This window comes from Neolamprologus multifasciatus, chromosome 17 (genome assembly GCF_963576455.1).
Source record: "Neolamprologus multifasciatus chromosome 17, fNeoMul1.2, whole genome shotgun sequence".
Lineage (NCBI taxonomy): Eukaryota > Metazoa > Chordata > Actinopteri > Cichliformes > Cichlidae > Neolamprologus > Neolamprologus multifasciatus.
The window spans coordinates 3128416-3154153 of record NC_140455.1 but is presented as its reverse complement, the minus strand read 5'-3'; the positions used below and the strand labels follow the sequence as shown (position 1 = coordinate 3154153).

Sequence of the window (25738 nt, the reverse complement as noted above, 5' to 3'; positions counted from 1 at the left end):
GGCGTGTGAAAGAAAGAAGAAAAACCCGGACCGGGCCGCCTGGCCACCCTTTGTGCGGGTGTCCGCTCCACAGGCTCCGAAAGCCTTGCCAGCCCTTGTGATCGGGTGGCACCGCCCACCAGGCGTGTGAAAGAAAGAAGAAAAAACCCGGACCGGGCCGCCTGGCCACCCTTTGTGCGGGTGTCCGCTCCCCAGGCTCCGAAAGCCTTGCCAGCCCTTGTGATCGGGTGGCACCGCCCACCAGGGGTGTGAAAGAAAGAAGAAAAAACCCGGACTGGGCCGCCTGGCCACCCTTTGTGAGGGTGTCCGCTCCCCAGGCTCCGAAAGCCTTGCCAGCCCTTGTGATCGGGTGGCACCGCCCACCAGGCGTGTGAAAGAAAGAAGTATAACCCGGACCGGGCTGCCTGGCCACCCTTTGTGCGGGTGTCCGCTCCCCAGGCTCCGAAAGCCTTGCCAGCCCTTGTGATCGGGTGGCACCGCCCACCAGGAGCGTGAAAGAAAGAAGAAAAATCCGGACCGGGCCGCCTGGCCACCCTTTGTGCGGCTGTCCGCTCCACAGGCTCTGCAAGCCTTGCCAGCCCTTGTGATCGGGTGGCACCGCCCACCTGGCGTGTGAAAGAAAGAAGAAAAAACCCGGACCGGGCCGCCTGGCCACCCTTTGTGCGGGTGTCCGCTCCCCAGGCTCCGAAAGCCTTGCCAGCCCTTGTGATCGGGTGTCACCGCCCACCAGGCGTGTGAAAGAAAGAAGGAAAAACCCGGACCGGGCCGCCTGGCCACCTTTTGTGAGGGTGTCCGCTCCCCAGGCTCCGAAAGCCTTGCCAGCCCTTGTGATCGGGTGGCACCGCCCACCAGGCGTGTGAAAGAAAGAAGGAAAAATCCCGGACCTGGCCGCCTGGCCACCCTTTGTGCGGGTGTCCGCTCCACAGGCTCCGAAAGCCTTGCCAGCCCTTGTGATAAGGGTGGCACCGCCCACCAGGCGTGTGAAAGAAAGAAGAAAAAACCCGGACCGGGCCGCCTGGCCACCCTTTGTGCGGGTGTCCGCTCCCCAGGCTCCGAAAGCCTTGCCAGCCCTTGTGATCGGGTGGCACCGCCCACCAGGCGTGTGAAAGAAAGAAGGAAAAAACCCGGACCGGGCCGCCTGGCCACCCTTTGTGCGGGTGTCCGCTCCACAGGCTTCGAAAGCCTTGCCAGCTCTTGTGATCGGGTGGCACCGCCCACCAGGCGTGTGAAAGAAAGAAGAAAAAACCCGGACCGGGGCGCCTGGCCACCCTTTGTGCGGGTGTCCGCTCCCCAGGCTCCGAAAGCTTTGCCAGCCCTTGTGATCGGGTGGCACCGCCCACCAGGCGCTGTGAAAGAAAGAAGAAAAAACCCGGACCGGGCCGCCTGGCCACCCTTTGTGCGGGTGTCCGCTCCCCAGGCTCCGAAAGCCTTGCCAGCCCTTGTGATCGGGTGGCACCGCCCACCAGGCGCGTGAAAGAAAGAAGAAAAAACCCGGACCGGGCCGCCTGGCCACCCTTTGTGCGGGTGTCCGCTCCCCAGGCTCCGAAAGCCTTACCAGCCCTTGTGATCGGGTGGCACCGCCCACCAGGCGTGTGAAAGAAAGAAGAAAAAACCCGGACCGGGCCGCTGGGCCACCCTTTGTGCGGGTGTCCGCTCCCCAGGCTCCGAAAGCTTTGCCAGCCCTTGTGATCGGGTGGCACCGCCCACCAGGCGTGTGAAAGAAAGAAGAAAAAACCCGGACCGGGCCGCCTGGCCACCCTTTGTGAGGGTGTCCGCTCCCCAGGCTCCGAAAGCCTTGCCAGCCCTTGTGATCGGGTGGCACCGCCCACCAGGCGTGTGAAAGAAAGAAGGAAAAACCCGGACCGGGCCGCCTGGCCACCCTTTGTGCGGTTGTCCGCTCCACAGGCTCCGAAAGCCTTGCCAGCCCTTGTGATCGGGTGGCACCGCCCACCAGGCGTGTGAAAGAAAGAAGGAAAAACCCGGACCGGGCCGCCTGGCCACCCTTTGTGAGGGTGTCCGCTCCCCAGGCTCCGAAAGCCTTGCCAGCCCTTGTGATCGGGTGGCACCGCCCACCTGGCGTGTGAAAGAAAGAAGAAAAAACCCGGACCGGGCCGCCTGGCCACCCTTTGTGCGGGTGTCCGCTCCCCAGGCTCCGAAAGCCTTGCCAGCCCTTGTGATCGGGTGTCACCGCCCACCAGGCGTGTGAAAGAAAGAAGGAAAAACCCGGACCGGGCCGCCTGGCCACCTTTTGTGAGGGTGTCCGCTCCCCAGGCTCCGAAAGCCTTGCCAGCCCTTGTGATCGGGTGGCACCGCCCACCAGGCGTGTGAAAGAAAGAAGGAAAAATCCGGACCTGGCCGCCTGGCCACCCTTTGTGCGGGTGTCCGCTCCACAGGCTCCGAAAGCCTTGCCAGCCCTTGTGATCAGGTGGCACCGCCCACCAGGCGTGTGAAAGAAAGAAGAAAAAACCCGGACCGGGCCGCCTGGCCACCCTTTGTGCGGGTGTCCGCTCCCCAGGCTCCGAAAGCCTTGCCAGCCCTTGTGATCGGGTGGCACCGCCCACCAGGCGTGTGAAAGAAAGAAGGAAAAACCCGGACCGGGCCGCCTGGCCACCCTTTGTGCGGGTGTCCGCTCCACAGGCTTCGAAAGCCTTGCCAGCTCTTGTGATCGGGTGGCACCGCCCACCAGGCGTGTGAAAGAAAGAAGAAAAAACCCGGACCGGGGCGCCTGGCCACCCTTTGTGCGGGTGTCCGCTCCCCAGGCTCCGAAAGCTTTGCCAGCCCTTGTGATCGGGTGGCACCGCCCACCAGGCGCGTGAAAGAAAGAAGAAAAAACCCGGACCGGGCCGCCTGGCCACCCTTTGTCGGGTGTCCGCTCCCCAGGCTCCGAAAGCCTTGCCAGCCCTTGTGATCGGGTGGCACCGCCCACCAGGCGCGTGAAAGAAAGAAGAAAAAACCCGGACCGGGCCGCCTGGCCACCCTTTGTGCGGGTGTCCGCTCCCCAGGCTCCGAAAGCCTTACCAGCCCTTGTGATCGGGTGGCACCGCCCACCAGGCGTGTGAAAGAAAGAAGAAAAAACCCGGACCGGGCCGCTGGGCCACCCTTTGTGCGGGTGTCCGCTCCCCAGGCTCCGAAAGCTTTGCCAGCCCTTGTGATCGGGTGGCACCGCCCACCAGGCGTGTGAAAGAAAGAAGGAAAAACCCGGACCGGGCCGCCTGGCCACCCTTTGTGAGGGTGTCCGCTCCCCAGGCTCCGAAAGCCTTGCCAGCCCTTGTGATCGGGTGGCACCGCCCACCAGGCGTGTGAAAGAAAGAAGAAAAAACCCGGACCGGGCCGCCTGGCCACCCTTTGTGCGGGTGTCCGCTCCCCAGGCTCCGAAAGCTTTGCCAGCCCTTGTGATCGGGTGGCACCGCCCACCAGGCGTGTGAAAGAAAGAAGAAAAAACCCGGACCGGGTCGCCTGGCCACCCTTTGTGAGGGTGTCCGCTCCCCAGGCTCCGAAAGCCTTGCCAGCCCTTGTGATCGGGTGGCACCGCCCACCAGGCGTGTGAAAGAAAGAAGTATAACCCGGACCGGGCCGCCTGGCCACCCTTTGTGCGGGTGTCCGCTCCCCAGGCTCCGAAAGCTTTGCCAGCCCTTGTGATCGGGTGGCACCGCCCACCAGGCGCGTGAAAGAAAGAAGAAAAAACCCGGACCGGGCCGCCTGGCCACCCTTTGTGCGGGTGTCCGCTCCCCAGGCTCCGAAAGCCTTGCCAGCCCTTGTGATCGGGTGGCACCGCCCACCAGGCGTGTGAAAGAAAGAAGGAAAAACCCGGACCGGGCCGCCTGGCAACCCTTTGTGCGGGTGTCCGCTCCACAGGCTCCGAAAGCCTTGCCAGCCCTTGTGATCGGGTGGCACCGCCCACCAGGCGTGTGAAAGAAAGAAGAAAAAACCCGGACCGGGCCGCCTGGCCACCCTTTGTGAGGGTGTCCGCTCCCCAGGCTCCAAAAGCCTTGCCAGCCCTTGTGATCGGGTGTCACCGCCCACCAGGCGTGTGAAAGAAAGAAGTATAACCCGGACCGGGCTGCCTGGCCACCCTTTGTGCGGTTGTCCGCTCCACAGGCTCCGAAAGCCTTGCCAGCCCTTGTGATCGGGTGGCACCGCCCACCAGGCGTGTGAAAGAAAGAAGGAAAAACCCGGACCGGGCCGCCTGGCCACCCTTTGTGAGGGTGTCCGCTCCCCAGGCTCCGAAAGCCTTGCCAGCCCTTGTGATCGGGTGGCACCGCCCACCAGGCGTGTGAAAGAAAGAAGAAAAAACCCGGACCGGGCCGCCTGGCCACCCTTTGTGCGGGTGTCCGCTCCCCAGGCTCCGAAAGCTTTGCCAGCCCTTGTGATCGGGTGGCACCGCCCACCAGGCGTGTGAAAGAAAGAAGAAAAAACCCGGACCGGGCCGCCTGGCCACCCTTTGTGAGGGTGTCCGCTCCCCAGGCTCCGAAAGCCTTGCCAGCCCTTGTGATCGGGTGGCACCGCCCACCAGGCGTGTGAAAGAAAGAAGTATAACCCGGACCGGGCCGCCTGGCCACCCTTTGTGCGGGTGTCCGCTCCCCAGGCTCCGAAAGCTTTGCCAGCCCTTGTGATCGGGTGGCACCGCCCACCAGGCGCGTGAAAGAAAGAAGAAAAAACCCGGACCGGGCCGCCTGGCCACCCTTTGTGCGGGTGTCCGCTCCCCAGGCTCCGAAAGCCTTGCCAGCCCTTGTGATCGGGTGGCACCGCCCACCAGGCGTGTGAAAGAAAGAAGGAAAAACCCGGACCGGGCCGCCTGGCAACCCTTTGTGCGGGTGTCCGCTCCACAGGCTCCGAAAGCCTTGCCAGCCCTTGTGATCGGGTGGCACCGCCCACCAGGCGTGTGAAAGAAAGAAGAAAAAACCCGGACCGGGCCGCCTGGCCACCCTTTGTGAGGGTGTCCGCTCCCCAGGCTCCGAAAGCCTTGCCAGCCCTTGTGATCGGGTGTCACCGCCCACCAGGCGTGTGAAAGAAAGAAGTATAACCCGGACCGGGCCGCCTGGCCACCCTTTGTGCGGGTGTCCGCTCCACAGGCTCCAAAGGCCTTGCCAGCCCTTGTGATCGGGTGGCACCGCCCACCAGGCGTGTGAAAGAAAGAAGAAAAAACCCGGACCGGGCCGCCTGGCCACCCTTTGTGCGGGTGTCCGCTCCCCAGGCTCCGAAAGCCTTGCCAGCCCTTGTGATCGGGTGGCACCGCCCACCAGGCGTGTGAAAGAAAGAAGAAAAAACCCGAACCGGGCCGCCTGGCCACCCTTTGTGCGGGTGTCCGCTCCCCAGGCTCCGAAAGCCTTGCCAGCCCTTGTGATCGGGTGGCACCGCCCACCAGGCGTGTGAAAGAAAGAAGGAAAAACCCGGACCGGGCCGCCTGGCCACCCTTTGTGCGGGTGTCCGCTCCCCAGGCTCCGAAAGCCTTGCCAGCCCTTGTGATCGGGTGGCACCGCCCACCAGGAGCGTGAAAGAAAGAAGAAAAAACCCGGACCGGGCCGCCTGGCCACCCTTTGTGCGGGTGTCCGCTCCACAGGCTCCGAAAGCCTTGCCAGCCCTTGTGATCGGGTGGCACCGCCCACCAGGCGTGTGAAAGAAAGAAGAAAAAACCCGGACCTGGCCGCCTGGCCACCCTTTGTGCGGGTGTCCGCTCCCCAGGCTCCAAAAGCCTTGCCAGCCCTTGTGATCAGGTGGCACCGCCCACCAGGCGTGTGAAAGAAAGAAGGAAAAACCCGGACTGGGCCGCCTGGCCACCCTTTGTGCGGGTGTCCGCTCCCCAGGCTCCGAAAGCCTTGCCAGCCCTTGTGATGGGGTGGCACTGTTTCCATTAATGAACAACATAAGAAGGGAAAAAAAAGTGGAATTTGTAATTGGATTATGTAAACAGTTACTCAGAAAAGGATCCAGATGTTTCAAAATACTTGTCTGGCGAATGTTTCAGTTCTGCAAACATAATTGCTGCAATTAACGAACTAAAAGTCGTCACTTTTCAGCCCCATTTAAGGCTCCAAGGATCAAATTGGTGGTAAGATTCTAAATATATGTGACGTCATTATCCCGTAAGCCAATTAGGTTGTCACATGACATTTGTGGATCCCGGTATCATTTTACTTGGACAATTTATCTGTAAAGTTTCAATCCCTGTCATCAAATCTCATCTGAGGACAAAATCCACCAGAACAACATAAAAAAAGAAAGAAAACCTACCTTAGAAACACGTCGGGTTAAAAGAGACGGCAGCACTGCAGAGGTGAGGACAGGCATCTGTTTGAAAAAGAGAAAACCATAAGCACAGTCATACAGACACATACACACACACAGGCTCCGAAAGCCTTGCCAGCCCTCATGATGGGGTGGCACCGCCGCCAGGCGTGGAAAAGAATGGTAAAAATATGGTAAATGGCACTTTACTAGTCCCTAAGGACCCCAAAGTGCTTTACACATTCAGTCATCCACCCATTCACACACTGGTGAGGACAAGCTACATTGTAGCCACAGCCACCCTGGGGCGCACTGACAGAGGCGAGGCTGCCTAACACTGGCGCCACCGGGCCCTCTGACCACCACCATTAGGCAACGGGTGAAGTGTCTTGCCCAAGGACACAACAACCAGAACTGTCCGAGCTGGGGCTCGAACCAGCAATCTTCCGATTACAAGGCGAACTCCCAACTCTTGAGCCACGATCGCCACAAACGAAAGCAGAAAAAACCTGGACCGGGCCTCCTGGCCACGCTTTATATTGGTGGACCTTCCCCAGGCCTCACTGCCTTCCCCTTGCTTCTCAGAGAAACCCTCTACAGAAGAGTTTAGAAAGACAAAACTTGTGAGTTCTGAATGTCCTGGTGATTCTCCACCTGTTATAGGTGGGTGCAGCCTGCACTGTCTTGAGACAGACCAGACCAGCTGCACCACAGACACTTTAAACCTTATCTCAAGACAAACACTGAAAGAACAACATAAAAAAGAAGAAAACAAACCCTAGAAACATGCCGGGTTACAGGAGACGGCAGCCGTGTAGAGTTTGAGTCTGTGTGAGTCTTTTTTCTGTTTATGAACAACAGAAAAAAGAAAGAAAACTTACCTTAGAAATCTGTAGGGTTGTTTTCTCTGAGACATGTTGGAATCTGTAAACAGTTACTCCGAAAAGGATCCAGATGTTTCAAAATACTTCTCTGGCAAATGTTTCAATTCTGCAAGCATAATTGCTGCAATTAATGGACTACAAGTCGTCACTTTTCAGCCCTATTTATGGATTTAAGGATCAAAGGATCAAACTGGTGGTAAGATTCTAAATATATGTGATGTCATTATCCCGTAATGACATCACATATATAGGTTGTCACATTTATCAGTAAAGTTTCAATCACTGCCCCCCCCCACTTTAAATCTGTTTTTTTTTTTCTTAATTGCAAAAACTGTAAAATTTGAATGATCTTTTGTGTCACTTCAGTGTTCTGTCACTTCAATGACTCCCTCTTGTATCTTTGCTACACATTGGATATAATTTTTCTTACCACAATGATGCATGATCTTTACTCTCAAATCATTTTAATGGCTTCTGAGGAAGTTGCCCCTCTGCTCTAAATTACTGTTTAATTGGTGATTTGATCTTTACTCTAGTTTGTTCCTTGATTGTAAAATCTGGTATTTTTGCAAATTTGGCTCAGGGGGACCTGAAAGCCAGGAGACAATTTATTGTATTGGCCACAAACAATCTAATAGAGGCCCATTTCCCATAAATATTAATAAAGATTTCTATCAGAGCAAAAATATATCTCTCTCTTAAGTATTTGCTCCTAACCACGTCCTAACCTAGCAGTCATATATAGCCTTTAATTAATCCTGCATTTTTTGTCAAAGATATTTGTCACCATGAAATTAATAGCTTAAAACGGCAACATATGAACAGATTCACTGAGTAATCAGAAAAGTTTAGCATGAATCTGGACATTAGATTTAAGCTTGAAGTTTTAACCTTATCAAATATCACTTGGTAGAAGCTCCTTACCGTTTGAAGAAATCTCTTCTTAATCTGCTGTCCTGTTTTGCTTCCATCTTTTTTTTTCCATCTGAGACTGACGTTATTCCACGTTAATTATTTTTCCTCCGTGAAAAAAACAGCAGCTCATCTTATCCCGGGGTGCCAGGGCGTCGAGCTCCGGATCTCAGCAGAAAAGTGCCAATAAAAGTTGCAGGCTGATCCAGGTATCAGTTTGACATAGGTTCTCCTCCGTGACGTCACAGTTGGAACACTGTTACGCCTCTGCGTAACCATGGTTACAGGGGACGCTTTGGAGCTCTGCTGCTCAGCAGCAAAAGATTTCAGGTTAAACTCTAAAAACAAATAAAATCGATGTACTGTAAATGTGTATAGTGTACCGCATAAGCGTTCGTTTTCTGGAAGAGGACAGTTTTACGCTTTTAACGGACAGTTAAAATGTGACCGATGGCAGCCATGCTGAGGTGAGTTGTTGAGGATATGTCGAGCTGTCGATAAGCACGGCTGTTTTTGTGCTGTTCTATGAAGCGCCTTGAGGCGACTTTTGTTGTGATTTGGCGCTATATAAATAAAATTGAATTGAATTGAATTTACTGTTAGCCTGTTTTGGCTGGCGTTACTGAAGTTGTTTTCAACTGGATGTCACATTGTTGAACTCTGATGATTAATGAATAAACTCTCGGTGTGACGATGGTAGAATGTAATTGTAACCCTGTGTTAATTTAGTCGTTTGATACCGTTTAATATCCAGTCCATCTGTTTGGTGTTTTGTTTTTAACATGCCCTGGAATAATTTAAAGTATTACAATGCCGGTGATTTACGACTCTTTCGCGCCAGTCAGCTGGGGAGTAAACTGTGGGGTTCTCAGAGGTAGCTCATGTGAGCCAGCAGTGACATCTGTACATGCAGTAGCCTTAAAATACTGATTATTTATTCTCCTGCTAGGTAAGAATTTGTGTTTTATACGTACATTGTTTCTTTCTATATGTTATCGTTTGGTTATGTTATGATGTGTGGTTAATGATGGTTATTAGTGTGCTAATCGTGAATAAGCTAGTAAGCTTGAAAATTAGCAGCCATGTTAAGCTGATTTCGGTGATCAAGTTCGTGTGTCACTGTTTGGAATATAAACCCATATGGCTGGCACTACTTTCAAGATGTAAGCTAAAGGGGTGTGTTTTAAAAAAGGTGCAAGAATGACCTAACTCAGTGAGCGATGTGTGTTCATTGTACAGTAAGTTGTAATTTATGTTGTGCATTTGAACTAGCAGACTGCACTATGAGCACACATGGGCTGTGACCCAATCCAGCGACCGCACGCTTCGGAGTACGCGCAGTTCGCGTACTACATATGGCGCGTACTAGGAAGTACGACAAGCGCGGAAATGAGAGGCTTGTGAAAGGGGACGGTCTGGCCATCGTCGCGCTGCTCAGGTTGCCTAGCAACCATGATGCTAACCACGAGAAACGTTTCATACAGCTTTGTTTGACAGAAATGAAGGAGAAAAATGTTTTGTTGTTCATTCATTATTTTTTTTATGACATCACTTTGATTAGCTGAGGCTGAGACCACGGGACTGTAAAAACATAATTGTTGGGCTTCATTTCTGTACTGAACAGTTATTTCAAGATTAGTTAGTAAATAACAATTAGCTAATGTTGTTCATGAGACTAAAGTCATCTCACTTTGGTAATGTAAATATAATATGGCCAATATTATATTATTGTGAGATTATTATGATATATTACAGCAGTGAGCTTGAACTCTGTGTCAAAGATTCAAGTTGAAGTTATTTATATTTCCTATCACCTTAAATCTTCACTCAAAGACAAGTATCTTTGACAGTGTATATATAGATCAGGGGTCAGCAACCCTAGGCGAAGGGTTAACTGATGGCACGACCATAGCTGGACTGGCCATCGGGCATACCGGGCATTTGCGCGGTGCGCCGATGACTTTTTTTTATTTTTTATAACGTTATAAACACTGAAAGGTGGTGGATTGGCCAGATGCTGGTCGGTGTGTAAAAATAACTCAGTTGTTTGTTGGTGGCTATGGTGGAGCTTCCACAGACTCAGTAACATTAGCAAGTGGTGGAGGCCAGCAGGTGGATGAGAGAAAGGGGAGGCAAGAGGAGAGACCGCCGGTCTGAGTGTCAGGTGAACTGAACTTCAGGTAAGAAGTTATGACCTGCAGTCTATGTTGGTCAGATATAAACCAAGTTTAGGTGGAGTTTTATTTTTGTTGTGCTGACTTTTTACAGTCAGTTACAATAACTCGTACTGCGTGCTAGCTAGCATGATGGAGTTTCTATACAGCTGGGTGGGTGCTGTGATACTACTGATAGTTAGTAGAGTTGCCAACCGTCCCGTAAAAAGACGGAATCGTCCCGCATTCAGAGAAAATATTACGCGTTTCGTGTTGAGCTGAAAAGGAATGCAGTTTGTCCCGTTCCATCCTACCTGACAAACCATCCTACCCATTGTTTCTGCGCATGCGCACAACACGAAATTAAGTGGCAAACCGTACTACCTTTGTGAATATTAGCCAGAAAAATATCCTGACGGGTAAAATTAAGTGCCATCTTTTATGGCCATTTAGCTCTTATGGCATGAACTTGCTCAGTGCATTATTATTGGCTTTTCTACAGTCTGATATTTGTTTAATAATTGATCGATACAGTGTATTAAATAAGTTGATAAATAAGATGTTAAAAACTTCATCATCATATCAAACATGATCGATTTGGAGCAAGTTTATTCGGCACATGCTGACTGCATTCTAATTGTAACCAGAACAGGAGGCGAGAGCAGAGAACAAGAGTGCAGCAGTTTGGTGAAAGGAACAGGAAAGGTGAAGAAGAGGTGAGCATCCAAAAGACGAGCAAGAGGACAGTTTCAAAGGAGACATCACGGCACAATAAAAGCTGTAAGAGCAGAGATTCATTCATATTTTTACTATTTTTTCTTTGGGTTTTACTCCCGCTGCTTACAATAAATCAAATATAAAGAACAAACAAGAAGAACTCAAATTGCATTGTTGTTCAGTATAATTCTGTGACTTCAACCTTTAGCTAACGTATAATGTTTGACATTTTATATAAATGTGACTATAACATATAGTCAATAATATTAAAAAGCTGCTGTTACTGAGTGAAACAAAGATTTCAGGTGTGGATTTAGCCCCAGTGTTTTAAGATCCTAGCAGTGCTCGTATTTATGGCCACATTTTTAAAAGAGACGAGCTTTCTGGGTGCTGACTCAGAGGGACCACTTTAGTTCATTGAAGCTTTAATGCCAGTTTAAGACAATAAACTGGACACGTTTGAATCAAATTGATAATAACAGAGCGATGCTGGAGATAAGCAACTGTGTTAGTGTGACGCCCTGCATATTTGAAGGAATAAACTTCTGTTCTTACTGAATCTGTAACATTGCCTTGATCTGCCTGCATCATTTTTTAAATAGTTTATGTTGTTAAATGAGTTTTGTGTCACTGTGCACAGAGAAAAACTCACCTGATGTAGTGGTAATGCGTTATTCACCACTAGATGGAGACAACCTGGCACGGGTATTTTCTCTACACGCTAAATTTCACACTGAAAAGCCTTGGTGGGAATTTTTGTTTACATAGTAAGCAAAAGAAAAAATGTCTTGAGGTCTTTCCAGTGTTTTCAAAATTGTGTTTTTCAGATACACGTCAAAATTTCATACAGACAAACACACAAAACAACAAAATATGTCAAATTACATGCACGTCTCATTCATTTTTTGAGAATTTCACCACTTTTTGATTTCATGGAAAATAACTTGTGTTATTCATGACATGATATCATTTAAAATAACTTTGTCAGGCCAGTGAACAGCTGCCACATAAGTATAAATCTAAATCATGCAAGTGTAATATAGAAAAAAACACAAACAGTTGTGCTGTTAGTTCATAATAAATGGGTAGGGGTGTATAGTCAGTAAAAGCCACCAAGGCTCTGCAGAGCTCCAAACCTCCTCTGCCACAGACAGAAGCATCAAAAATGTGCGCTGGGAGCTTCATGGCAGGATTTCTACAGCCACACAAATCTATATGTATGTGGCCAAGAACCTCAGTCCATGTAGGGCATCGTAGCACAGTTTACTTGTGTCAGTTAGGTCAGCTAGTGGGAGGGCAGAGAGGGCAGCCTTTACATTGTTTTATTGTAGAGTGACAGGAAGTGCCTATGAGCTTCTAATCAGGCAGAAATATTGACAGAAGGAAATATTTCAAAATAAAATAAATAAATTAATTTTTTAAATTTCAAAGGAAATACATTGATGAAAATCAAAGAAGAGAAAATGTATGTGATGTTCCATTTTCCTGAGATCTGATTGGCTGTGATGACTCCTTCAAGTACTACATGCTACTTTGTCCTGCTAGTTAAGCCTGCTGTCTGTTCTCAGGCCTCCTCCTGTCTCACTGGCATAAATCCATCACCAGAGGGCTCCACTGACCTGCCTGCTGACATCAGAGCAAACCCCTGTGTCATGTGACCTGGCTGGAGTTGCAAAGCTGGACTCAGACCTGGCCCAGGCAAGTTCAAAGACAGTTGTGGTAGAGAGAGCAGGGAGTATAGCAGAGCACTGGAAGGATGAGGTGGAAACAGGAAGCGTGTAGATTCAGTGGATTTGGCGTCCTCCATCTGTCTCCATGCTCTCTTTACTGGCCTTCTAAAAATCACTTCTAAAAACTTCTCCTGTAGCCGCTTTTGTTTAAATGTTTAGGATTTAGAATTCAACTTTACTGTCATACATGTCTAAATACAGGGTAACAAAATACAGTTTGCATCTTCTCAGTAAGTGCAATAAGAGCAAATATACAGATGTATCGGTGTGAGGTAAACAGATCTACAGAGTGCTATGAATATATCTACAGCAGTGGAAGCGCAGCTCTCTGAACAGACTACAATAGTGAACAGTGTAGGGTGACAGCTGTGGGGAAGAAGCTCTTCCTAAACCTGCTGATTTTAGTCTGAAGGCTCCTGTAGCGCCTTCTGGAGGGGAGGAGCTGGAGGCAGGATGAGAGGAGTCCCCGAGAATGATGCGTGCTTGGCATAGACATCTCTTCTTGTGGACATCCTCAATGGCAGGAAGTGGAGTCCCTGTGATGCGTTTGGCGGCTTTCACCACCCGCTGCAGTGCCTTGCGGTCAGCAACAGAACAGTTCCCATACCACACTGTGACACAGTTGGTCAGGATGCTCTCTATCACACAGCGGTAGAAGTTAACCAGTTTGTCAGCAGACAGGTGGTTCTTCTTCAGTATCGTAAAGAAAAAAAGGCGCTGATGGGCCTTCTTGACCAGGCTGGAGGTGTTAGTTGACCAGGACAGATTCTCAGAGATGTGGGTCCCCAAGAACTTGAAGCTGGAGACCCGTTCAACAGCTGTGCCATTTATGTAGATGGGGACATGGGGGTCTGTCTTCTCCCTCCTGAAGTCCACAATGAGCTCTTTGGTTTTGCTGGTACTCAGGAGCAGGTTATTGTCAGACCACACAGCTAGGTGCTTTACCTGTAGCAGACTCATCGTTGTCTCTGATGAGACAGTCACCGTGGTGTCATCTGCAGACTGGATGATGGAGTTGGATCCATACCCAGGTCTGCAGTCATAGAGGAACTCAGCACACAGCCTGTGGAGTGCCAGTGTGGAGTGTGATGGTGGTAGAGCAGTTATGGCCTGACCTAACATGCTGGGGTCTGTTGGTCAGAAAGTCCATGATCCAGGTACAGATGGAGTTGCTGAGTCTAAGAGCCACAAGTTTGGTGATCAGCTTGGAGGGAATGACTGTACTGAATGCTGAGCTGAAGTCAACAAACAGCATTCTTACATAAGTATTGCAGAAATATCTGAGTACACGTTGCAAGAAACTACATTCCCAGATCACATCCAGTGTGTGCTGGAAAATTTGCAACGATTCTACAAAAATGTTCCATGTGGTGTTTTTTTTTTTTTCCTACTGGTGATGATCCAGTGGGGCTCCAGTCACTACAGGCTCCCTTCTGGTGCCACAAAACGGACTGCAAAAAAACTTGTGCGTCCATGACTGATCCTGCTGCTTCACTTCTGTATGAATTGATCTTTTCATGACTGTTCACTTTGGACAAGCAGGAAACAGAGGTGACGCTGACTTGTGGCTTCGCAGGATGATTCCCTTTAACAACAGGAGCATGCACACAGTTTGTTTTAGGCCACCATGAATAGCTCACATTGTAAATCACAAAGAGCCAGTATATGATACTGTAGCTTCCACTCACTGTGACAGGATGGCTCGTAGGAGGTGATTACACTCTGCTTCATTGGGTTCCAGTTCAGATTAAGGGACAACACATGGAAAGAAACTGGGAACAAATGTTTGAAAAATATTTACTGTTAGAAAACATTCAGTGAAAACATCGATTTTTCTGTTTGGCTTCAAATCTGAGTCTCCAAAAGCCAGTCAGACAGTAGAGTTGGTATAAACAGAGAGAGGAGATGATGCTTTTTTTAGACAGAGGAAGGGAAATATTTAGATTCACTTAAAAGGATAATTCTCTCTTTTTTTTTTAGCACTTTCACTTTCTTGCCATTAAGCTCTAATTAGCTTTAATTTCACTTCAAATACATGAACACAGAAAAGTAAGAGTGTGATTCTAGCGAAAGATAAAAACTAAAATGTAGCATTTTGAAAGGTCCCTGCTCACTGACCCCTCTGTCTCTTTTCTCAACTGCTGTATATGTGTTGGATTATTTGGACTACATTGCATTGTACAGTTAGACTATGATTGTATCTGTGGGGCTTAAAACAATGACATGTGTTCACTCACAGTGGATTCATTTTCACGTCTTTAGGGCTGGTCTGGAGACATTAACTGGCTCTAGGTGACAGAAAGCGCTGCAAGGACTGAGAAAAAACAGGATTAATTTGGTGCACATTATGGGATTTGTGTATATTATGTGTTGAGGTTTCTCTTTGTGACTGAGGTCTTTACTAGCGGTGAGATTTGTATTGAGCGTGCAGTCCAGAGTGATCAGACACATATGTGCTGTTCCACAAACGGGATGTTTTTATTGTAGTCACTGCAGCAAGTGAGATTGGTGAGAAATAAACCAGGAGAGATGGAAGGAAAAGATCAAACAACAGATCCTAAAGTCAATGATACAATCTGAATGAGGAGAACGAAAGGCTAGCTGTGTGGAAGGCTGAGATACTCGTCATTTCTGAAGACGAGCAGCAGAGACAGTTCACAGAGTATTTTCCCAAAAGTCTCGGGGAACATCGAGATGTTTTCTGGCTAAACTGAGAGCAGCCTTTGTTCCTTTTGCTCAGCAGGGGTTTCTATCTTACAGAGTAATTTAGCAGGTGGGGAACCCTAAAATCAGCTGTAGTGGCTCTTGTAGATTTGCACAACTGAAATCAATAATATGTAAGCAGACACCCAGCTGTCCACTAAACCTGATTCTGCTCTCCCCCATCCTCCCTCACCCTCTGTTTAGCTGAACTAAATTCATGGTTCTCTTCTAATTATCTCAAACTCAACAGTAATAAATCCGAGCTCCTCTTGGTCGGCACTAAATCAACATTATCCAGAACCAACAGTTTCTCTGTTACTATCGATAACTCACCGGTCTTCATTTCTTCCTCTGTGAAAAGTTTGGGTGTCATCCTCAACAGTACTTTAACTTTCAATTCACACATTAATAATGTTACTCGGTCTGCATATTTTCAATTGCGCAACATTAATCGTCTCCGTCCTTTTCTCACCCCACATGCCACTGCCCTTCTTGTCCACAGCCTTGTTACTTCCCGGATTGATTATTGCAATTCACTTCTTTTTGGTCTTACTCAAAAATCCATCCACAAGCTCCAACGCGTCCAGAACTCTGCTGCCCGTATCATCTCCAGGACCCTTCTGTCCACCACATCACTCCTGTCCTGCAGCAGCTTCATTGGCTCCCGGTCAAATATCGCATCAATTTCAAAATACTCTTGTACACATTTAAGGCTGTTCATCATCTCTCTCCTCCATATCTCTCTGATCTGGTTAAGATCACCGCCCCATCTCATTGTCTCAGATCGTCTTCTTCCCTTTCACTCTCCGTCCCTTCCCCCCGTCTTGCCACCATGGGGAGCCGGGCTTTCAGCTGCTCCACGACTCTGGAATTCCCGACCTCCTGATTTAAGAAACATCTCTTCCTTCTCTCTCTTTAAGTCCAAACTCAAAACCCACTTGTTCAAAATAGCTTATCCCACATAACCTCTCCACTCTGCTATTTTATTTGTTTATGTCTTATGCTTTTATGATTCTGTAAACTGCTTTTATGTTGCTTTTATGTTGCTTTTATTCTACTATGTACAGCGACCTTGAGTGTTTTGAAAGGCGCTTTCAAATAAAATGTATTATTATTATTATTATTATATTTCATGAGCTGTCCTGGCTGATTTCCACCCTCTACACCAGGGGTGGGCAATTAATTTTTACAAGAGGCCACATGAGAAACCCGAGTTGCGTCAGAGGGCCACATCAACGACATCTTGAACCCAAGTCTGCTTAACTTTCTTAAATTGTAAAATTCACTAAATTCTATATTACGAATAGCTGGTTCTGGTAATCAGAAGAATAAAAATAAAATAATGTAAATATTTATATTGGGCTATGCCATGTGAAATTGTGGCGCATATTCCAAATAAAACAAAAACAACCACCGAATCAATGTCATTTTATTTTAACATGTTTAACTCAACAAACAACAGGTTTATAGAAATGCAACAATATAATGACTTGTGTCATGTTTTCCTCCTTTTCAGTGAGAATAATCCAGCCTGTTTGGGTTTGAACAAGGGCATTGAAATCTGGCTGAATGTCTGAGGTGGCTGTGCGAAGAACAGCTGAGAGGTGGTCATCAGTGACAGAGGACCTGTGTTTGGATTTGTTGAACTTCATCACCGAGAATGTCTGTTCACATACATAGGTAGATCCAAAGAGGACTAGAATCCTCTGAGCATGATTCCTCAGGTGTGGAAAGTTCTCTTCTTTGAGGGAGGAATAAAAGTCCAGCAGTGAGACTGACCTGAAGTGCTCTGCCAGAAGTGTGTCAGACTGCAAGTCAACGAGTTCCATCTGAACATCACTTGAAGCATTATCCACACTGCAGGTGAAGGGAGAAGAAACCATGTCCATTTCATTTTCAAGAGCTTTGAAATCTTGAAATCGCCTTGAAAACTCTGCATGCAGTACTTCTAACATGGCTGAGTACTTGTGGAGGTGATTGGCATTTGGAAGAGCCTCCTTTAGTGTTGGCAAGTGGGTCAGAAGGTTGTCCTTCACTTGGCTTGAGATAAGCTGCAACTTCCTCATGAAAGCCTTTACTGCACTGTACATCTCATGCACAAAAAGTCCCCTGCACTGCAGTTTGACATTTAGTTGGTTCATTAGTGCAGTCACATCCGCTGAGGTCTGCCACCCAATCTTCATCTGAAAGCTCTGGGACGTCCTTTCTTCACACAGAAATCCTGAATCTGTTCTCTCAGATCCCAGACACTTTTCAGTACCTTGCTTAGGCTGAGCCACCTGACAGAGCAGTGGTAGCTGATGTCACCATGTTCCATCTCATTTTCCTCCAAAAGAGCAATAAATTGTCTGTGATTTAATGCTCTTGCTCTGATGAACTGTTTTAATTACAACATCAACAACGTGGTCGATCTTTAACACTGTCTTACACAACACTTCCTGATGTATAATACAATGCAAAAATGTCCATTTCTGCACAGGATTAATTTCTGTCACTTTATCCTGCATTCTCTTCAAAAGTCCTACATTTTTCCCAGTCAGATTTGGACAACCATCTGTTGTTACACCTGCCAGATTGTCCCATTTCAGTCCTACTTTGTCCAAACATGCATTTACCTCTATGAATAAGTCATTGCCGGTTGTTGTTCCTTTCATTGACTGCATGGCAGCCAGCTCCTCCGTGACTTGAAAGTCTGCAGTTATTCCACGTAAGAAGATGAGAAGCTGGGCGGTGTCACGCACATCGCAGCTCTCATCCAAAGCCAGAGAAAAAGATTCAAAGTCTGCAGCTCTGTTCTTCAGCTGAAGCTCCAAGTTCTCAGCGATGTCCTCAACCCGCCTCGTCACAGTACGTCAGGAGAGTGAGACATTCTCAAACGCGTCCTTTTTCTCTGGGCATATCAGTGCAACTGAGTCCAATAAGCACTCCTTAATAAACTCTCCATCAGAAAAGGCCTTACTTTTCCTGGCGATTTTGTGAGATATTACACAACTTGTCCGAACGGCAGCCTCTCTGGTGGTGTGAAGTTTGGTGAAAAGTCCTTGTTGGGTTTGCAGTTTTGCTAGCAATGCATCAGACACCCTTGTGCGCTCTTTTTCAGGCAGATTTCTGTATTTACCCTCATGTTTGGTCGTGTAGTGGCGATTCAAATTGTAATCCTTTAACACAGCGACCTGTGTACCACAGACCAAGCACACAGCTTTACCTTTAATTTCTGTGAACAAGTACTTGGTAGTCCATGTCCTGTTAAAAACGCGACATTCGTTATCAATTTTTTGCTTCTTAGCGTGTGCTGCCATCTTGACGCTAACGTCATTTATGGCCGTTCACCTTCACTCAAAGCTCGCAGCACGCAGATACGTAGCACTTTTCAGAATAAAAGCAGCACCGTCGTATTGCACGCACTACATATATTTACATAATCTATCTAGTGGTAATTTATTATTGACCTCACGCGGGCCTGAAAAGGATACACAAAGGGCCGGATGTGGCCCGCGGGCCGTAATATGCCCAGGTCTGCTCTACACTGACAGGACGCTGTTTACACTGTCTTTTTTCTACGTTTAAGCATCACCAGCTGAAATTCATATTCATCTGGTCATCTGGTCATATTCATTCATATCTAGGGCTCGTTAGATGCTGAAGTCACTTATGGACACCTGCAGTCGTTCCTGAGCTGTGCCAAAAAAAACAAAACCACACAGCAGCCCACTTGGACCCGTTTCTATGGCACATGTCATCTCTTTGTATGTGACGTCCCCTGGTGATTATTTCAAAGAGGACTGAAGGCTCAGTGTGACAAAAACAATAACACCCTGCAAATGTGTTAAACCAAAAGTACTGAGAAAATGTAAGGAGTCAAAAGTACAGATATTTGTTTCAAAATGTATTGAGAAAAAGTACTTCAGTAAAGTACAGATACCTTAAAGTTCTACTTTAGTACAGTAGAATACAAAGTATTTGTACTTTGTTACTTCCCCCTTGTGATGAACCTTAGTTGAGGCGAGTGAGTCGTGCAGCTCTTTGGATGTTGTTCTGGGCTGTTTGGTGACCTCTTGGATGAGTCGTGGCTGGACGGCCAGCCACTCCTATGAAGGTTCACCCCTGTTTTCCATTTGTGGATAATGGCTCTCACTGTGGTTTGGTGGAGTCTCAAAGCTTTAGACATGGCTTTATAACCTTTTCCACACTGACAGATCTCAATTCATTTGTTCATTTCTTAGGATGACGGCATGATGTCTGGTTTTTGAGGATCTTCTGATCTGTGACACACCACAGTTAATTTATCTTCATAATAAACACTTTCATTTAGAAAGTGCATTTTGTGTTTACTTGTGTTGTTGTTGTGTAATATTTAAATGTGATGATCTGAAACATTTGTGACACTTTTTCACACCACTGTATATTATTTTCTTTTTTATATATTTCTTTCTTTTTCTGGATCATGATCGGCCACCTAGACCAATACTGCCAGGGCCGCTTTCCTCCTAGTCCAGCCCTGATTCCTCAATCATTCTTGTGGGCTACATCTCTCAGACCATGAAGATTTAGACTCATTTTACATGGCAGGCCACATACAGCCCACTTTAAACTTCAGTGGGCTGGACCAGTGAAACTTCCCTTTCTGTCAGTGTAAAGAAGTGACATATTTAACTGTTTTTCTACATGATAAAGAAAAAGCTGCTGTGACAAAGACAGAACTCTGTTGGCACTGTTTTGTGTACTTAAATCGTAAGAAATAAATGTGTAAAATTACAAAAAAAAAAAACCCTGACAGCTCATTGCCCAGACTGCAGTTTTTTGCTTTTGTTTTTTAAACTGTAGTCATAAAAAAAACTGAAATTTCTGTAGTAAAAAGTGAAAAACAAACTTTTCTGTCATTTAATTGTTATTTGCTTGATGACTTTGAGTAGTATGAATGGCAATAAAGGAGGTTTTTATCACTCGGAAAAGCTGTAAAGCTGTAAAAACACAGTTAAAAGTCCAAATTCATGCTTGTGCTTTTTTGTGGTGAGCAGCAGATCCAAAAAGTTAATAATTATCAGTGTTGGGTAAGTTACTTTAAAATAGTAACTTAGTTACATTACTAGTTACTTCTATCAAAAGTAACTCAGTTACTTCAAGTTACTCGTTACTTTCAAAGTAACTAGTTACTAGGGAAAGTAACTTTGGTTTTACTCAGAATTCTCTTGTTAATGTGTTGCTTCCGTAACTTTGCCAGTCTTCTAGCTTGCTTACTTGCCACAAGTGCACTGTGCCACCTACCAATAGAAAGGAAAAGATAATGTGCATATTTCCACAAGAGAAATCCCACGCCTGGACCGTCATTGACTGCTGCCATGATTCTAGCCTACGTCACAGCGTCATGTGCGCCTTTTACATCCAACACAAAAACTGCAGTCGTGATGCTTTGATTGTACTCAACTTACTGTACTGTAACTCGGAAATTCTGCCTTCCGAGTAGGAAGATGTAGGTAACACCAGACTGCAGATGAGCTGCATACAGGGCTGGACGGGGACAAAAAATCGGCCCGGGCATTTTGACTAGAGACTGGCCCACCATTATAGGAAAGATCATAAAGCCTTTGAATGAAAACAAACACTGTTGTGACAGTGATGTTCACTGTTTTGATGGTATATATGCATCAATTGTTTGTTGTAAGATTGAGATAATTATTTTTTAAAAGCTAGACATTTTAAATGAGAATAAGAAAGAAAAGTATTTCTTTGTGCCCACCTCTCCCTGTTAATGCCCCACCTGGCCCCCCTGGCAAAACTTTGCTAGATCCACACCTGCACAGTTACCAGCTGTCAACTACCTAAAAAGGATCCTGGGGTTATCTGTCTCTCAGAAACAGTTCATAACTTCCCTTCAACTCATTTATGTCACCTAAAAGGTAAACCTGTTTCTCCATCACCTGTTCAGCTCTGATGATTCAGTAAGGACATCTCCTGGTTTCATCTTCATGTTTCCCTCTGACCAGATAACCAAACCGACACCATGACCAGCAGCTATACAGCTGTGGCTCCAACAAACATTAGCTGATACTAGAAATTAATATTAAATCAATTCTAACAACAGCTGATCAAGCTTAAAAGTGCTGCTGTTGTTTAGCGTGACATCGGCTGGTTTCCTCTTTCTGGCGCAAAGTGGGCGATAAACAAACAAGAGAGCCGATCAGCTGATCGGTTTTTATGATTGAAGTAGAAACGGGAGAGGGAGGGGGAGAATGAAAGAAGAAGAGGCAGCTGTGCAGCGTAAAGACAGAATAACTCCAGCTTTGTGCCTTTTTCATTGTCGCTGAATTACGGGACAAACTGTTCCTTTTCACCTCAATAAGAAACGCGTAATATTTTCTCTGAATACCAGACGGGACGGTTGGAAACTCTAATAACTTATGAACAAAATAAAGTTCAACATCATTAACTTCATAGCACCCACCCAGCTGTATAGAAACTCCGTCATGCTAGCTAGTACGCAGTATGGAAAAAGTCAGAATAACGAAAATAAACTGCACCTAAACTTGGTTTATATCTGACCCAGATAGACTGCAGGTCATAACTTCTTACCTGAAGTTCAGTTCACACTTGGACTGGCGGCCGCCTCAGGTCTCTTTTCCTTCTGCGTCCCCTTTCCCTCATCCACCTGCTGGCCTCCACCACTTGCCAATGTTACAGAATCTGTGGTGGAAGCTCCACGATGCCACCACACGAAGTAACGAGTAACGACCCTATCTAAATCCCAGTAACGACTAACGCGTTCCTGATTTTGGCATAATAACTAGTTACCGTGCTCGTTACCACAATAATAACGTAGTTACTGTAACGCGTTACTTAATAACGCGTTAGTCCCAACACTGATAATTATAAACGACTTCAAGCGAGCGTTCAGGCCTGTGAGACTCATTTAGACACTCAGTGAGCCATGGCTCTGTGGTACGTGCACACATCTCTGCCATTCAAAGACACTTTGTAGATACTTTATTTTATGTCACTTTCAAATGTACATTTTCTTTTTCAACAAAGCAATATTTTATTCAGTGTTTTCTTGAAAGCATTATTTTTATGCATTAACTACGACTAGGGAGAACACACATGAGGTCAAATAACTATATTTATAAGATTTAAATGTGCCGTTGCTCACAAGTAAAATGTGAAATAATCAGCAGCTTGTTTTGATTTAAATATTTATTTCCCATAATAAGTTCAACAGGGTAGATGTACTTAAGGAACATGAGACTTTTTCAGATAAATAAAGGCAAATATTGCAAACTACACAAAAGGCAGCCGCTAAAGCGTTTAAGTTTCAAAATAGAACAAACAAAACAGACTAAATTGTCAATTCCACTTAAAAACAAAATATTAATTCTAGAAATAAATCTCAGTTTGTTTTACAGAAGAACAGACAAAATTGACTAACTTTTGTCAATATCAAATAAACTGAGAACTAAAAGGAAATTCTCGATCTCTCCTTGTTGTATAGCTGAGCTTTTCAAACAGTTTAACAGTTACTTTAGTCTGACAAAAGCCGAATGATGAATTAGCGCTTCCAGTCAGAGATTGAGCATGCACCGCTTTATTGTATTTCCAGACTTGCTTTCGGCACATTTACAGTGCGCGCTACTCTGTTTTTGTCAGACTTGAAATAGCAGAAATACCTTCACACTACAAACTTCTGTGGCTCTTCCGTTCGACAATCTCTCCGGCATTGGAACCATCATCTGTTTTCTCTTCGGTAACCTTCGCTCACGCTCTCGGATGATTTTTCTCTAGTCGGCACACTCATTTCCTCCATTACCCCGGCGGCACGGCGGCTGGCTGCTTCCCAAACAAATACACATGTGCGCCTTGGCACTTGTGCTGTACGTAACAAGTCACGTGACGTGACGCTGCGGCTGTGATTGGTTCGGCTCTGCGCTACTTAATTTGGATTGGCTGTTCTTCTTTTTTTTTAAGAGGACAAGAGCGGTGAGGCCTATTGCAATAGTTTAAATTTTCTATCGAGAAAAAGTTATTTTGCAATACACATCGTTATCGTTCTATCGCCCAGCTCTAGTTTCTACCCAATAAACATTACACAGACCCACTGTATGCTTCACATATGTCTCAGTTTATCTGTGTGCAGATACCTGGAGGGTCACAAGATATTTTCTCTTCCTTGAAATTTGTTCCACTTTGCCTTGCCTACTTTTAAGGAATGGGGGTGGTAATTAGATTTTGGAGCAGTTTTTGACTCATAACCAGTGATGAGCAGCTTTCCTCACTGGGACAGTGCTGCACTGATCCCTTCCTGAGAGCCATCTCAATGCAAGCACAAAGAGTTAAGTCAGGAGATTTTTGATGCGCTTTCATTATTTCCTTTAACTAAGGGGGAGTGAGGTCACATTTTATCTCAGGCATGTCACGAATACTGAAATCTGGGCTGACTGTACTGACCACAGCCTCTATGACTTCAGCATCACTGTGTCCTTTACTCAAGAGGCCAACTGGCCCACAGATCTTGAAACCTCTCCTTACTGTCACTTCTTGAAGCCTGTTTGCTGCTGTAGGAAACACATTTTATGGAGCTGTCAGCTGACTCAGCAATGTTCTGTTCACTCTTTGACACACCCTGCTAATTTCACCCTGCACCCCAGCAGCCTCATCAGTGCTACCTATTGTTGGGTCCACAGTTGAACATTTTCCTTAAATAATGCACTTTATCATTAGCAAAATTTTCCATGGATTCTGTAATTTGTTTGATTAATGATTGGCACGCTGTGACAATTCCACCTGGAAGTTTGGCTTCAACACCTCTGAGTCGGTGTCCATGGAAACTCCACAAACTTTGAGATTGGTCTATTGTACACGCTGTGGTCACGCCCCCGAGCCGCGTGCTCCCCTGTATCTCCATCAAAGTTAACACTTCTCTGTTTTAGCCATGTTGCCCACTACATGAATCACCTCAGAAATGCCACCAACATTTCACTTGGACACAAAGGCACGTTGAGTTGTGCATAAGTTTGAAATAACTTACTTTAGTTGCTCCTTAGCGCTACAAACACACAAACACAAGCGTAAGAGTTCAGTGCGGCTGCACTCTGCAGGCTGTCCGTGCTCTAAAGAACTCTGGTTAACACACCATCCATTCACTCGACATCCTCATGAATACATTCAACCTGCCAATATTCTGCACATCGACACATCTAGTAATATTAATAAGACAACACGTGCTTACGCTCTTTATGTCCTGGTTAACAATTCGCTAGGTGGAGCAGTTTGACACGACAGGTTCATGTCACTTTTTCCCAATTAGAGAAAAGAGTGAGACAAGATGGTGCCGGTGTGTGAGGCTGCTCGTCTGTCATTGCCAAGTTTGTTCCTGTTTATATTTCTAACTTGTGTCATCCATGAAACAAAGTCTCTGCTGAGGTATGATTGCCAGACACTACTGGACCTCCAACCTGTGGTCCAAAATATTGTGTCATTTGGAGCTAGTGGGCAACAACCTGTTAAGTCTAATTGTTGAATGTTGTCATTGTGTTTCTTAAATTTGTAAGGTCTGAGTTCAATCTATAGGATCAAGACGTTCCTTTGTCTCTGACCACCTCTCCAGCCACTCTGTGCTGGGGGAGGTTTTATTGCAGATACATTTTATCTGGAAGATCTGATTCTTGTGTGGTAAGCTTCCGGCCCTTTTGTGGCTTCACTGTGTTGTTTATGGTGAACCAATTTATGACTAAGGATGTTGTTAGAAACAGTTGGAAGTCACGCACACAGAGAGACACACATTCTCACTCAAACACACACACATGTTCTTGCTCATGCATACAGGTGCTTACACATACACATACATAGTGTCTTGTCTTAGAACCACTGGGGGGTTTTACGGAGGGAGGTGCTTGTGCTGTGATGTGTACACTAACTGTCATGTCAATAAAAAGGCTACGAGGACAGCTGCTTTTTGAGGGATTTAGGCTTCAAGAGCTGGTTCTTGACCAAAGCCTCTCCCTCGTTAGCGAGTTAAATAACCGGTTCAAGATGTTCTGTTATGTCTTGCGTTCTTCATAAGGAATAAGTCTCTAAACTAGCGGGGCATGTGGAAACACAGACCCAACAAACCCCTGCCCCCAGTTTTATCGGCAATCCCGGGTTACCTGTACCGGGTTCCCATGCTACCTTCCCGGCGAAGGCGTCACCGTTGCCGGGGTAAACAAAGCGGCCGGCTGGTGAAGCTAAAGGTTTATCTAAGGAATTGTTCTGCTGTTTTCTGACCAGCGCATGGATTATTTCCAAGATTTTTTGTGTCTCTGCATTTCCAGGCTAAACCTCCACCATCAACATGATTGAAACCTGAGATCGCTGTGTCGGGTTTCTCAGCTTACTGAAACGGGTGCTCCAGCTCCAGCTCCTGCCAGGATTGCCCTGGTGAATG

General features: G+C 46.7%; 3 protein-coding genes and 1 pseudogene across 4 annotated transcripts in view; 1 reads left to right on the top strand and 3 right to left on the bottom strand.

The window, feature by feature from the left end:
* The window catches only part of LOC146498723 (uncharacterized), a 319692-nt gene that overhangs the window by 178027 nt on the left and 115927 nt on the right, over positions 1-25738 (top strand).
* LOC146498728 (uncharacterized) lies at positions 2907-8382 on the bottom strand. 2 transcript variants are annotated; one of them, XM_085138809.1, is made up of 2 exons: positions 7103-8382; positions 2907-6288 (listed from the first exon to the last, which is right to left on the bottom strand). In XM_085138809.1, exon 2 carries the CDS (start codon positions 5850-5852, stop codon positions 3015-3017), a length of 2838 nt encoding a protein of 945 aa, XP_084994935.1. In that variant the 5' UTR covers positions 5853-6288; positions 7103-8382; the 3' UTR covers positions 2907-3014. The 2 variants fall into 2 exon arrangements, with proteins under 2 accessions (XP_084994935.1, XP_084994936.1); XM_085138810.1 differs by having other exon boundaries at positions 7107-8382.
* LOC146498727 (uncharacterized) lies at positions 12811-14568 on the bottom strand. Its single transcript, XM_085138821.1, has 2 exons — positions 14310-14568; positions 12811-14206 (listed from the first exon to the last, which is right to left on the bottom strand). Exon 2 carries the CDS (start codon positions 13741-13743, stop codon positions 12904-12906), a length of 840 nt encoding a protein of 279 aa, XP_084994947.1. The 5' UTR covers positions 13744-14206; positions 14310-14568; the 3' UTR covers positions 12811-12903.
* LOC146498726 (general transcription factor II-I repeat domain-containing protein 2B-like) lies at positions 16773-18623 on the bottom strand (annotated as a pseudogene).